Source organism: Natator depressus, chromosome 5 (assembly GCF_965152275.1).
Source record: "Natator depressus isolate rNatDep1 chromosome 5, rNatDep2.hap1, whole genome shotgun sequence".
NCBI classification, from domain to species: domain Eukaryota; kingdom Metazoa; phylum Chordata; order Testudines; family Cheloniidae; genus Natator; species Natator depressus.
Window position 1 is genome coordinate 31,322,204 of NC_134238.1, and position 15,464 is coordinate 31,337,667.

Here is a 15,464-nt window from a genome sequence, read left to right on the forward strand (position 1 = left end):
ATGATACTCGTTAAAAAAAATGTGTTAATTAAAGTTGTGACTGAACTCCTTGGGGGAGAAGTGTGTATCTCCTGCTCTGTTTTACCCACATTCTGCCATATGACAGGTTTCAGAGTAGCAGCTGTGTTAGTCTGTATTCGCAAAAAGAAAAGGAGTACTTGTGGTACCTTAGAGACTAACCATGAGCATGAGCTTTCAGAGTGAAACTGCTACTCTGAAACCATTTTAAGAACACTTTCACTGCAGGTTTGACAAAACAAAAAGAAGGTACCAATGTGAGATTTCTAAGGATAGCTACAGCACTCAACCCAAGGTTTAAGACTCTGAAGTGCCTTCCAAAATCTGAGAGGGACGAGGTGTGGAGTATGCTTTCAGAAGTCTTAAAAGAACAACATTCCAATGAGGAAACTATAGAACCCAAACCACCAAAAAAGAAAATCAACCTTCTACAGGTGGCTTCTGTCTCAGATAATGAAAATGAACATGCCTCGGTCTGCACTGCTTTGCACAGTTATCGAGCAGAACCCGTTATCAGCCTGAACATGTCCTCTGGAATGGTGACTGAAGCATGAAGGGACATATGAATGTTTAACATATCTGGCACGTAAATATCTTGCGACGCCAGCTACAACAGTGCCATGCGAACGCCTGTTTTCACTCTCAGGTGACAGTGTAAACAAGAAGCGGGCAGCATTATCTTCTGCAAATGTAAACAAACTTCTCTGGGCGATTGGCTGAACAAGAAGTAAGACTGAGTGGACTTGTAGATTCTAAGGTTTTACATTGTTTTATTTTTGAATGCAGTTTTGTTTTTGTACATAATTCTACATGTGTAAGTTCAACTTTCATGATAAAGAGATTGCACTCAGTACTTGTATTAGGTGAACTGAAAAATACTATTTATTTTGCTTTTTACATGCCAAATATTTGTAATAAAAATAAATATAAAGTGAGCACTGTACACTTTGTATTCTGTGTTGTAATTTAAATCAATATATTTGAAAATGTAGAAAACATCCACAAATATTTAAATAAATGGTATTCTATTATTGTTTAACAGAATGATTAATTCTGTGATTAATCACAATTAATTATTTTTAATCGCTTGACAGCCCTAGTAGAAATCAATGGGACTACTCACTAAGTGGCCCAGTTCTGCCACCCTTATTCACTGTTAGGTAGTACCTTCCTGTGCAAGTAGTCCACTTGGGTGAAAGGACTTGGTCAGTGTAAGGGAGACAGAATCAGGCTGTGTGAGTAAGGAGCTGCCAGATTAGAGTCTTATTAGACAGCTCTCTTATTCACTGGTCACTCATCATTTCAACGTGCTTCCTTTTGGCCATCTCTTAACACTCCTTCTCTCACACTGATTTTACAGTGGTATAACTCCATTGACTTCATCTGAATTACCTAATTTACACTTGTGTGAACCAGAGAAAAATCTGGCCCACAGGAATGCAAACCTGTTTCATTGACTGACAGAGCTGGACTCAAGGCTATAGTAGAAATGACATGCATTGAATATCTCAGGATAGAGACCACTCGACTCTCAAATGATATTGCTTTCATTGTTCTCAGTTGTCCTTGAATCTGAATTCATATGGAACCTTAAATTATTTGTAAAGCTTTTGTTTTTAAGATTTTGGTTTTGACATTGGTATAATGTGCAACATCACTCTGGTTACAGCATATGGTGTTGTGGAGACAGAGGATCATTGTTACAATAAAATTTAGGATATTAGGTCTGTTCACAGTTTCTGAATGTTTTGAAAGATGGTTTTTTTTATTTTTTTAGCTCTACAATACTGTCTCCTTAGTTTTACAACAGGTTCCATCTTCAATCAATTTTTATGAATTTGGCTGATCATAAATCCTAATATTGTTACGATGGGCTCAGTTGTCCATAGTGTAACTGCACTAGAGTCAGCAGAGATATTCCAGAGACCAAACTGGCTCATTATCTGGAAATTTAAACTAAGGCACTGAGCTTGCTTCATGATTAATAAACAAAATACAGTATGTTGATACAGACATTTGCACCAGGCTTTCTACTTTATTTGAGTCCAGGTGGTGACATCATGAACCAAATTCATCTCTGTGTTAGCTCCACTGAAGCCAGTGGTGTTGCTTTATAGATGAAGTTTTTATTCACTTGTGTCTGGTCTATGAAATTTTACTGTGGCTGAACAGGGAAGTAATCAATCATGTTAAGGGGCATGATGCTGAAAAAAAGGGTTGGTCAGTGTAGAACAGGACAAATTCTGTACAGCATCATGTCAGCTAACTATTTAAACCCTCACTGTGATTAGTCTAGCAGGAAGGGGGAACAAGTGGCCTCTCACAGGACTTTAATCACAGTTAGCAGATGCGATCTAAATGTGGTTTATCCTGCTTTGTGCTGAGCACTATCCTGCAGAGCATTGGGAGAAAGGAGAGATGCAGCAGAGATGGCATTGCACTACATAGCAATCTGACACCAGATCAGGAATGGACACTAATGACAAACAGACACGGGCCAAAACCACAGCGTAACCTTTGAAGATACACAAGGGGTCTCTTTATACACTTTGACCAAGCTTGTATAACATATTGTGCCAATAAAGTCTCATTAAATTTTGTCAGTAAAAACAATTGTTGTTAACTGTATTCAGATACAGTAATATCTTGCAGGGTAGCCTAGACTCTGCTGAATGACCACATCACTTCAAGCATCACTGAAGTGTTTGGAAGGCCAAATTCTGATATAACCCTTCTTTGTTTAGTGGTGGAGATTATATATAGTATTTCTAGCACTGTATAGTATTTCTATCAGCCTAGAACTACTCTGTTGTCTTTGAGCTGTATCTGTTCACTTTTCTCACTAATCTCTGTCCCCTCATTACCACTTTTTCTTGTTTAATGAAATTGGAGCAACGATAAATATGGACCCCCAGAAAATGTCATTTTTATGGCATTTTTTCTAAATGTATTTACACTTTAAAACACATAATAAAATAAAGATCACATTTATTCCCCTGTGCCTGAACAATACATACATCAACAATACATGATTAATACAAATTTGCCTAATGAAAATGCACCAAAGCAATTGTGCTCAATAATGAATAATCCATGGTAGCTGATTAGAGCTGGGTGAGGACTGAAACAACAAATTCTATGAATATTCTTTTGAATTTTTAAACAAATTGTCTTCTGTTATGTTCATTCCCATTTATTTGTTATGAATTATTCACCTAGCTCTTGGGCTGATGAAGGGTAATTGGTTTTGCAGGCATTGAGTGAGACTTCACCATTCCTTCTGAATTGTGTTATAATGGTTATTTATTTACTTGTATTACAGAAGCACCCAGAGGCTTTGATGTGGACTCCATGGTGCTAGGCACTGCACAACAGAGTAAAAGTCCCTTTCCTGAAGAGGTTACTATCTAAAACAGGATTATCAAAGAGTGGTGGGTAAGGGATGTGATATATACCCTGTGTAATCAGAGATGGGTGACAAATTTAATAGTAGTTCCATAGGGTTGATATATACAAATAAACCCCTACCTTCCCCACCCACATAAATAAGGGGTGGGATGAGCAGGGAAGTGTAGGGGATGAGTTCATTGGAGCACAGGAATACAAAAAGAAGTAATGACTGAGGGAGAGGGAAGGAAGATGAAATGGTGACAGAACTGGCAGAGAAAAAACAGCTAGAGTCAAAACAGAAGAAAGTAGTATGACACCACTGCTCCTGCAAGCTTTATTCTCTGCTAGTCTTGGGACTTGGGGGTACAAGCCCACTTAAGTGTGTCTCCCCTGTTGGACCAGGTTCAGGAGGGATGGGGAACAAGTGGTCTTAGTCACCTCAGGGATGCTGGAACAATTTTTAGTGTGTGTGTGGGGGAGATTGCTGAGAGCCATTGAACCAAATGGTAAACCCTGTATATGATGGAAACCACTTCAACCCAGAAGTTGCAGCAGCACTCCTGGTTCCAGCACCTATGCCACCACCCTTCTTCCTGCCAGCCTGTGACTTCAGGAAAACACCTCTGCTGCTGGGGGAGAGCTCCCCAGTGCCCCCGGCTGTGGGAGGGGGCAGGCCACAAGGGGCCTCTTGCCCCAGCTTGTTGGATCAGCAAGAAGGTTCCCTCTGTTGGTCTAGGGAGAAGGCGGGGCCCTGACTGGACTTCAGTCCCGTTCCCCTTGGCCAGCTCCCCTTCCCTCTCACAGCTCCTAGGGGCGAGGAGTATGTTTGCGCCAGTGGCTGGGTGCACCCCCTGCTGCCATGACTGTAGGGGGCCCTGCTGACGTGCTGGAGCCGAACTGCCCCCTCCTGGGGCTTTGAAGCGCTGCTGCCCTCTTGCGGATCCTGGTATTTTCCCCCCTTCCCACCTGAGAAATTGCTTTATAAATATTGTCTCTCTCCCGCCCCCGTACTACCTGGCTTCGTGCCAGGCGGTAGCTCTAGGTGACGGTTTCCCCCCTCGTGCCCCTGAGGTCCGGTCGGCCGTTAGCCCCGTGCACGACCGACCCGGGCTGGGTCGCGGGACACTTGCATCGAGCGCCGTGTGGCGCCAGTAACCTCTGCGCCAGAGGGAGCGTCTTGGTGGCGGCGGCTGTCTCTGTTGCACATGCCGTTTGACTGCCAGCCTTGGACCGCGCTGGGCAGCTGCCTCCGCTCCGCCTCCGCTGGGTGCCTTTGCCCTGGGCGGCGCCGGCTGTTTTGACACCCCCAGCTCAACAGCAGCCGGCAGCAGCGGAGCAAAGGACGTGTGGCAGGCGGCGTGTCTGTCTGGGGCTGGGAGCAGCGGCGGCGGCGGCGAGGGGAGGGTCTGCGGCTTGGCGTAGCTGCAGCAGCCGTCTCGGCCTCTCTGGGAGTGATCGTGTGTGCGCGCCTCCAGTCTCCGCCGCTCGCCGAGCTGCTCCTGCCACCGCTGGTGATTGTTGTTGTCGCTCTCTTCTCCCCGGCTCAGACAGCCCAGCACGGCCAGGGGTGGAGGGGCAGGAATGTGAACGGGTTTTGTAGGGGCTGTGTGGGGTGTGTGTGTGTGTGTGTGTGTGTGTGTCAGTCAGTCAGTCACCCCGCCACCACCAGCATCCTCATCAGCTGGATCTATTGTCAGGAAAGGAGGAAATTGCAGTCAAGCAGAAGCAGCAGCAACATCTGGGCGGTCACATCTGGGCATGCAACATCGGCTTCCTCCTCCTCTTCTTCCTTCACCCGAGTGGATCACTTTGGGGGTGGAAATACTTCTGCAGTCAAGCCAGAGGTTCCATCTTATAACTGAATATTGAAACTGGAAGAGAGGGGGGTGGGCTGGGGATAAAGGCTGCTTCCCCCCCCCCCTTTGGGATTTATTTCATGGGGATGTGTTCAAGACAAGAGAGGATTCAGAAGGATATTGACGTTGTGATCCAAAAGTGCAAGGCGGAGAAGGACTGCCTGTTTACAGGTGAGTTTTCCGCCTGGGCTCCAGGTTACCAGCTGCCACTCTCTTCCCCTCCCTCTCTGCCTGCTTCAGACGTTTCCCCAGCGCGACATGTTTGGTTGGGGTTCCCTTGTCCCATTTCTGCTGTCATTTTGCAACAGTTACAGTGACGATCGCTGACCCTTAAGTCTTCGTGTGTATGTGTGTGAAATAGGTCTTCCTTTCCTCCTCCCCCCCACCCCCAACACACTGGCAAGAGAAGGCAGAACAGGTACTGTATGAGAAAACAGATACAGAAGTGGAATGTATCTAAGCACAGGGAGGAATGCAATACACACAGAGAGAGCAATTTATCTGTTCTTAGCATCTGCTACCACGAGAGTCCTCAGATCAGAGGGAGCCCCTCAGCCCACGGTCGTTTTTAATGCAAGACTTTCGGTTTGGAGCCGAGTTGTTTTGCGCAGTTGGCGGTGGTGGTAGAATACAGCCCGCTTTGTAGCTGCTCAGGTTAGGTCGTTGCCATTTGGGGCTGCTTAGCTCTTGCTGTAGGGGAAATTAGATTTTTTTTTGGTCATCTAGTTCCCTAAATACATTGATCCAGAGCTGGAATATTAGCAGTCATAAATGAGTCCTTTCCGTGCAAAGCCTTGGTGTTTGCTTGTTGCTTTATGGTGTTCACTATTTACAGTATTTGATTTGCCAGAGCTGCCTGGCTTGTTGCTGCCTGTTGCCTTCACTGACAATGGAAATTCCAGTCGTTGCCATAGCACCAGGGCACTTGTTGCAAAGGGGAGGGGGGGTTCCCTGCTGCAGGGTGCTCTGACGGATGTTAACCCCCCTACCAGTAGCAGAATGAGGGCGGGTGAGACATCAGCTATTTTAGGCAAAACCAAAGAACTAGAAATGATCACTTATAATAATGCAACTCTTTGTATTTTAGATTTCAGGTATTCAGACTCCACCTTCACCTTCACCTATATTGGAGGCGCCAAAAGGTACTTCTCTGTAATAATGAGTAACTTCATTTCCCATTCACTGGCTAGTGTCTCCTTTTTTCTTAATTGTTGAATAGTAATTTCTTTTTCTTTTGCAATGAAAGCAAATGATTAACATCCAGTGGGACATAATTAACTAGAGAGAGAGTGTTGGGTCTGAGCAGGTGATCTATGAGGTGATCCCATTCATCAGAGACTTATTCATCAGAGTTTTCCCTCTGTGTAATTTGTGTGTCTTGATATTCAGTCTACAAAGATAAGTAAAATTAGTGCCTGGTGCAAATGGTATAGAAAAACAAAAACCATTGAATGCAAGATGTTTAAAAAAACTGACTATAAGAACTAATAAGAATAGGCCAAATTTTACTCTTACACCAGAGTAACACAGAGAGACCAGAATTTGGTGCTAATAGATGCAAATCATTTTGCAATAGAACAAATTAACAGTATAGAGGAATTAAATGAAAATGTCAATAAAGTTTATGATGCAGATAATCATTTAAACAACCAAATATAAATCTAAATATTGCTTGTAAGCACACTTTAGTTTATTCACAAATTAGGGTGTATATGTAAATGGATACTCATTTTTATTATTTGCATAAGGGGTTGCAATTTATATCACTTCTTCAGTTGCATTTCATTGCTTGTGTTATATCATTAGCCTGGATTCTGCATACCTGTCTGTTTTCAAAGTAACTCAGTTTTTAAAAAAATTTCCTGTTGGTGAATGGATTTTTTCCCAGCTGTTTGTTTAGTTTGTGAATTGCTATTGTATTTGTGTTCATATTAAGCCAAATAATAAAGTATAGCTAGGTTTAGTAGAATTTTTTGTTTAAATAATTCTGATATAATCAATATTTATTTTTAAGCATTTTCCCATTTTTATTGATTTTAAATTTTCACAGTTGTAGGAAATTATGGGGGGAGTGTAAAACAGTAATTATTTAATGCTAGTAGATATTGAGATTCAGATTACAATATCACATGTCAAAATATACGAAGTAAATATTCTTAAATCAAACTAATAAATTCTCAAGCACAATTTTACTTACCTTGCCTATATATAGAGAGAGTTCAGTTATTAACTATGGGAATATTTTTCATGGGTTTGTGTGTGTATGGTGAAATTGACATTTACTGACATTTACTTATAAAACTATAATCCTAATCCAAGACTAAATATAGTTTATCAGGTTTAAAAAGAAGTCTCTTGATTTAGATAGCTTCAACAGTTCACTATCTTTGGTGCTTACTTTTTTCAGGCCACCTCAGTTTAAAAGGGAATGGATCATTAGGAGTTATAGGCCTCTATCCTGCAAGATGAACTTTGTAGGTGGATACCTACATCTGAACAGGGCGCTGTTGACACCAGTGGGTTCTGTGCAGTTTCATGGATCCACCTGCCCAGGTCAGCTTGTAGGATCAGGACCATAACTGGTAAATGGGTTTGCAGTTTGTTCAAAAAATACTTTTGTCACATTAATGACCTCCACGTGCTCCGACTGAAGGGGGTGGCAAAACTTCCTGTTATTAAGGGGACCATTATCCTGTGCCTAATGGTTTAGAATTAGAGATATTCTCAGGTTGCTTAAGGCCCAGATAAAGGGGTTTTAAAATTTTCTTTTGCTTTAAACAAAGTTTTTATAAGATGTAATATGAGCATGAAATTATTATTCTTTAATTAAAGGATACAGTCGTTCGGATTTAAACATTCCCATGCAGTGTTTGCAAGCCAAATGTTTCAGCATGGAACCGGGAAGTGAAACAGACTGCTGTTTCCATTGTCCAAACTGAGTGCAGTAAAAATGTAACAAAGCGTAACTAGTGGAAAGTAAGCTGCATTTTTAAAAAAAATGCTTTCACTTTTACTAATCAAATCTGGAATTTAGAACACATAGTGGAGTCTTACTGGACTGGCCACTGAGAACCAGTTTCAGGATCTGGAAAATTCAAATTGAATTTAAAATCTCATGTTATACCTTGAGAAGATGATACAAATAGGTTTCCATAGTGCATGTTCAAATTTTACATTCCTTCTGACATTTAAAGGACACTTAAAACTAATCAATAGCTTAAAATAAGGGATTCATACTGACTTCTCATCTTTCCTGTGGGTTCCCCCCCCCCCCAGTCTTTCAGAATATCCATAGTACCCAGAGGTGCACTGGCAGCTGAGTTTTCTGTGTGCTTTCTTTTTGTATAAAGTGCAAAGCATTAAGGGCCAAATTCTGATTCCCATGCCAAAGCTGAGTAAACGAGTTTCATGCAGGGAAACGATGCATGGCTGCAGAGGATGTAATACTTCCACATGTAACCCAAAGCCAGGGCTCAAATCAGCTGTGCAGCCACTAATGCAGATTCTGTAGAAGGCTGTAATAGTGGCCTTCTGTGTATTCCCTACTTGGGAGTGTATCCCCTCCAAGTTAAAACTGGGTTTATTGGGCATTCCCCTCCCTGAGCTAGGCCACCAACCCCATCCCTGTCCACAGTACAGCAGCTATAGGTTCCCTGCCACCCACTGGCAATTCTTCTCTGGTTTGAGTACTCTTGGCAGGAATTGCCCCTAAATGACAAACTTTATTAGCTCATGGTACATAGCAGCTTGTAGAATAAGTATCAGGTGATACTCCTGATATTATCACCTCAGATACTTGCAATTGTCTGATTTTCTATCTTCTGTGCTGGCACCACTGCATGGTTTCAAGAAATGGGAGAAGGGATGTACTCTGGGCTTTTTTACTGAGAAATAAATTTTAATGGCTAAGTGATGGATCAGTTGATAAGGAAGATTACAAGATGCTATCTGTAGCCACATTTTGCAATTCTATCCTTTAGTGCTTTATTTCCCTTAGCTATTTTCTTAGCGAGCCCTGGAAACTCAAAGCTAGTGCACATTATGGTTTTACTTTGTCTACAGTGCAAGAGCAAAATACATGAAACAAGAAAATATGTTTTATGTCTGATGCTAAGTAGAGTATTTTTTGTTTAACTGATTGATGACCTTTTTCTAGGACTGCTCACCCTTATGTAAAGGCTGGCCTATACAATCATCAGGTTAAACGGACCTAGGGATTTCTTCTGCATATCATTTGTGTCCATTAGGCATATTAAGTCTACTTACTAGTGGTCTTAACTTCTGCACTCAGAGCCAGATTCTCAGGTGCTATAAATCAATGTAATTCCACGAAAGTTAGTGTATATTGCTTCATTGCTAGCTGAAGTTCTGGACCTTGGTTTTCTTTTCTTTTTTTTTTTTAAACTGTTCTAAGGTTCATATTTGTGAGTTTTTTCTACTTAGGGAGAGATTTTCCCAATTTAACTGCATTGTACCCTTTCTTCTTGGACTTGCACTGCCCCATCACATGTTACTAGTTCTCAGTGTGCTGCTGGAAAGAGCCAGGCGGCACACTACCTATCTCAGGTCCTCGTCCTGATACCACTTACACTGCTTTTACACTGATTTCAGTTGAGTTATTTTTAATTCTCACTTGTGTGCAAGTACAGAATCAGGCCCTGTGGGCATGATCTTGCTATCATTCTACATACAGAGCAATTCCAGCATATGTCTCTATAAACTATATTGAGCTGGTATATTATTTACACCAGTGGTTCTCAACCAGGGGTATGCAGAGGTCTTCCAGGGGGTACATAAACGTATCTAGATATTTGCCTAGTTTTGCAACAGGCTATATAAAAAGCTCTAGCAAAGTCAGTAAAAACTAAAATTTCATACAGACAATGACTTATTTATAATGCTTTATATAATATACACTGAAATGAAAGCACAATATTTATATTCAAATTGATTTATTTTATAATTATATGGTAAATGAGAAAGTAAGCAATTTTTCAGTAATAGTGTGCTGTGACACTTTTGTATTAAGCAAGTATTTTTTAAGTGAAGTGAAACTTGGGGGTACACAAGACAAATCAGACTCCTGAAAGGGGTACAGGAGTCTGGAAAGGTTAAGAGCCACTGATTTACACAATATGAGACTAGTTTTAGGCTAGGCATAAATATGACTACAGTGGACTGGCCAGCCATTTAAATGAATTTTCTTGAAAAGTTGCAGGAGGGGGAAAACATTTCTTTAAGAACGAACATATTTCTATTGCATGGATTATCATAAATAATCCTTTCCCTGTGAAGCACGAACAATCATTTTGGTCTCTGCTTGTGCAACACTTCATTTTTCTAAAATGAACTGTGTTCACATCACATTTCTAAATTATTAGTTTTTTTGACAGTCCTGGGGTGCTTGCCGGTTTTGAAATCCTGTGTGACAAAGTTCCTCCTCTGCCTCGGTGGGTCCTGCGCTTATTGGTGGATTTTGTTTGCCTCAGAGGTTCACGGCAGCCCTCAGTTTGGCCACTCTCATGGCTCAAATCTGCCGTTCACTCAGTTAGCCTCATCACTGGCCAGGATGGGGAAAAGGATGAAGAACAATCTCTGCAGTCTCTGCTGATCCACCTAGTGGATCGGGGAACAGGCCAGAGACCTTCCCCACTGGTGGAACCCACAGTCCTGGTCAAATCCTCCGGTATCAAGTATGGAGTTGGGAGGATGGGAGGAACCCGGGTCGACCCTCTACTCCGGGTTCCAGCCCAGGGCCCTGTGGATTGCAGCTGTCTGCAGTGGCTTCTGTAACAGCTGCGTGACAGCTACAACTCCCTGGGCTACTTCTCCATGGCCTCCTCCCAACACCTTCTTTATTTCTCACTACAGGACCTTCCTCCTGATGTCTGATAATACTTGTCCTTCTCAGTCTTCCAGTAGTACACCTTCTCACTTTCAGCTTCTTGCGCCTCTTGCTCCCAGCCCCTCACACGCACGCCACAACTGAAGTGAGCTCCTTTTTAAACCCAGGTGCCCTGATTAGCCTGCCGGGCTTAATTGATTCTAGCAGCTTCTTGATTGGCTGCAGGTGTTCTAATCAGCCTGTCTGCCTTAATTGTTTCCAGAAAGTTCGTGATTGTTCTGGAACCTTCCCTGTTACCCTACCCAGGGAAAAGGGACCTACTTAACCTGGGGCTAATATATCTGCCTTCTGTGGAGAAAAGAAGAAGGGGAGATCTGCCATCAATGAGGTGGTGACTAGGGAATATACCATCAACATTCACAAACGAATCCATGGAGTGGGATTCAAGAAACGCGCCCCCCGTGCTCTCAAGGAGATCCGTAAATTTGCAGTGAAGGAGATGGGTACTCCTAATGTATGAATTGACACCAGATTGAACTGGGCCAAAGGGATAAGGAATGTTCCCTACTGCATCCGTGTACATTTATCCAGAAACGCAATGAGGATGAAGATTCATCCAACAAACTATACACGCTGGTTACCTATGTACCAGTCACCACTTTCAAAAGTCTACAGACAGTCAATGTAGATGAAAACTAAACCGATTTTCAATACAAAAGTGACCAAAAAAAAAAAGTCACTCTCCTGTAGCCATCTGGCCTGACCCTGTCACACCTCTAATTAGAAATTTATTAGTGAAACCCATCTTTGTTTTGTATAATGTGGTCACTAAGTATGAAGCACATTATATGACAATTTAATCGTTTTTAATTTTATTTTTAGAAAGCGATAGGCAAATTGGGAGATATTTCTCACAGAGTGACATGTTCCTTCAGGTGCTGTGACTGTGCAAGATTTACCCATATTTAACTGCTGCTGGCAGAATATCAGAAACATCTGGATTCTTTCTTTATTCTTTAGGGTTTGTACTGCAAGAACTAACAAGGATGTTAAAATGATAACACATTGAGAATCTTGGTTTTTTAGAATCCCTTCTTATTTCTGCTGTCCTACAAACTGACTCCTTTTGTGGCACATTGCTTCTTCCAAAACTCAGCAGACTGAACAGAAGTACTGACCTATCACCTTTGTAATGAAGCCACATAATGAATGCCCTAATGTTGTTTTCAGGTTATAGATATAATTTGACTTAGTTTGCAAGAAAAGAATGCCTGGTTGTCCTGAGAGAATATACTTCTTTTTCTCCTGATAAACAAGATGATCAAGTCAAGTGCTCTTCACTCATATATGTGCATAACTCCCATTGGCAGTGAGGGACTGTGACAATGAAGACTGTGCATGAGAAGAACAGATCTTTTACGGAGGCATTTTTTTTTTTAAAGAAACAAGACAAGGCCTAGGAGAACTAAACACATGGATTAATTTTGTCCACAAAATTCTCCCTTCCAGTTTGCCTGGCAGCTCTTGACTCTGATGTTCTGTCCTTCCTACATGAGCAGAATGATGAGAACAATGGCAGTTCCGTGCATTCAGGGAAAGCTGAATTTCTGTATGGAATTGATCTAAGAAGATTGCTCAGTTCTGAGAGGAGAATTTTCCTTGTAGTCTTCCTTAAAGTTATGGTAAAATGTAAAGATTTATTGTCTTTTTTTTTAAGTTTTGTCTCTGATTTTTATATAATTATAGGTTTTTCCATGGTGCTTGTTACTGTGATATGAAAGCACCTCACTTAAACTATTGAATTAATTCCTACCTCAGTGAGGCATAGAAATATCTTCATCCCCATTGTGGCATATAAAGGGTAAGTGACTTCCCCAAGGTCACACAGGAAGTCTGTGGCAGAGCTAGGTACAGAACCTAGATGACTGAAGTTCCAGTGTAGGGTGTTAGCCACAAGACTTCTCATTTGAGCAACCTGAGGATAAGTGGATGTGATTAATTTTTTTTTTTTTTGCTTTAATGGGGTACTGACAGGAATTTTAGGTCTATCTACATGGCTTCTTAAGTTAATTTATTAGAGCTCTACAGAGGATGGAAATTCTGTTTCATGAAGGATTTTAGGATTTTGAAGTTTGGCTTTGTTCCAAATCATAATGAAAACCAAGCATTTCTAAATTCTCTCTGAAGGGAAATTTTGTTATGTTTGTTTTTGATTGATCAAAAAGTTTTATTTTTATTTTGACTTTTGTATTATAATATATAATACACAAAATAAAAAAAATCCAAAACAAAAAATGAAAAGTTGAAATGTTTCGTTCAAAAAATGTCAAAATGAGACCTTTCTATATTGTTGGAACTTGCTTCCTGATTTTCTTCTTAAACGAAATTCTGGAAAAATCTACCTGATTTCATGGTGATTCAATTTTGATAGAATATGGTTCCATTCAAGTTTCTCTGACCAGCTCTAGAATTTACCTTGCCATGATTTTAGCCAATGCATTGCAACAGAGATTTTGGTCACCAGTGCTACCATGGCAATTCTACTCTTTTTTTAAGCCGCATTATCAGTGAGGAGAGCTATCAAAAAATATTGTACAATACTGCTGAAGGTCTTGTGACAAGGTAGAAAGGTGCTCCTCAAGCCTCTGCTCATGAGGGGTTATAACTCAAACCCCTGCTTGTCACATGTGTGGTTGAGGGTGGGGATATAAAAGTAAAGGGGAAATGGCAGAGGTGGTGACTGCCTAGATGGAGTGGTGTCATTTCCCCTCCCAGCTAGCTTAGAAGCTGAAAAATTGGAACCCACTCTTCTGAGTGTTTTTGTTGGGAGTTCTCTGTTTATGAATCCATAAAAGAATGTCCTGAGGCCAGGGAATGAATCTACTGTTGGTGAGAACATGTTTCCTGCTGGTGATTCTTCCCATCATCCTGTGGGTTCTAAGGGCAGTACTTCAAGTATATACTTGTTTCCACAAAACCAATACATTCCACAGATGCACAGCTTTGTGCTCATGTTCCACTTTTTGTTCCAAAATACCCAGTAAGTTGTATATACCCTCTTTGTTTTAATTTTCCTACAGAAGCATGGATTGGCATTTTTGGTGGGAGAATATATTCCTGGAACACTGTAGATAAACCTGCAATATGAGACGGCTGTCTGCATAGGCTAGTTAGATAAAACAGTCATGGGCCACAGACTGGTATTGATTTTTACTTTCATGCAAAACTTGCAAAGACTTCAGGGGGAATTCTGTACAAGGAGTAGTGGCAGGACATGGCCCCATGACCATATTCCATTAAAAACAGTTTTGCATAAGGGTTTTAACTAGAGTTTATTTCAGCTTTAAAATCTCTCTTTAAAGCAGAGAGTGTGCGTTCTCCTGCTAATAATACCTGACAGCATTATTCATCTGTATTTATTACTAATTACTATTAATGATTGGATATTCGGGGCATTCTTTTAATGCATCCAGCTATTAATTAAACACTTCTCCATAATACTCATTGGTAGAAAATTAAATACAAATGTTAAGGGATCAGGGAAAGTAAGAATTCAGCTTTACTCAGCTAATGTTACTCACATTTCCTTTCTGATATTCAGTTTGTCTTTCTAGAAGGTTCTTATTTCTTTTTGATGGCTTTCTTTCCTTGCTGTTAGAAACTCATTAATGTTTGAAATAAATTGGATCATCATCACTACCTGTTGTAAAAAATAATCTGTTTTAGAAGAATTATGGTGTCCATCCTGGTCCTATGGAGGTCAGTGGATGTTTTGATCCTGCAAAGTGCTGTGTTCCTCTAGCAGGGTGCTCAGGTCAAAATATTCAGATTTGGGTGCCTAATTTTAGGTACATAAACTTGTATTTCTAAATATGTGATCTGATTTTCAGAGGTGATAAACACCCATAATTGCCACTAAAGTCAATGTTACTGTGTGGTTGTTCAGCACCTTTGAAAATGAGACCATTTATTTAGGTGCCTAAATATGGACTTGGGTGCATACATTTAGGCACCAAAATTAGAACATTCTGTCTAAGCATGCAGCTTGGAAAAGTGATTAAATATACATGCAAAAATATTTTCAGCAACTTCTTTCTGTGCTTTCATCATATTTTCATCATATTTTAACACATCACATCATATTTTAACAGGCCTAAAAATAGACCTCTGGGCCATCATTGTTAAAGAGTTAATATGATAAGACAAACAAATTTAAAAGCCAAGTTCACTGTGACAAAATTTATTTAGATCACTTTTGTCTGTAAAGTGAGCAATACCATAGCTGATTTTTACCCTTAGACCATAGTAATGTGCAGTGGTTTTCAGTGTTCACAAATAAAGACTTCTAGATACCT

General features: G+C 40.8%; 1 protein-coding gene and 1 pseudogene across 1 annotated transcript in view; both read left to right on the forward strand.

Moving 5' to 3' along the window:
* Positions 1 to 4,621: 4,621 nt before the first annotated feature.
* Positions 4,622 to 15,464, forward strand: part of PARP8 (poly(ADP-ribose) polymerase family member 8) — a 158,712-nt gene continuing 147,869 nt past the window's right edge. Inside the window, exons 1-2 of the mRNA XM_074952531.1 lie at positions 4,622 to 5,435; positions 6,352 to 6,406. Coding sequence (XP_074808632.1) covers positions 5,345 to 5,435; positions 6,352 to 6,406 — 146 coding nt within the window. The 5' untranslated portion in view covers positions 4,622 to 5,344. The remainder of the gene's footprint in view (positions 5,436 to 6,351; positions 6,407 to 15,464) is intronic.
* On the forward strand, positions 11,447 to 11,813 carry LOC141987885 (large ribosomal subunit protein eL31-like; annotated as a pseudogene).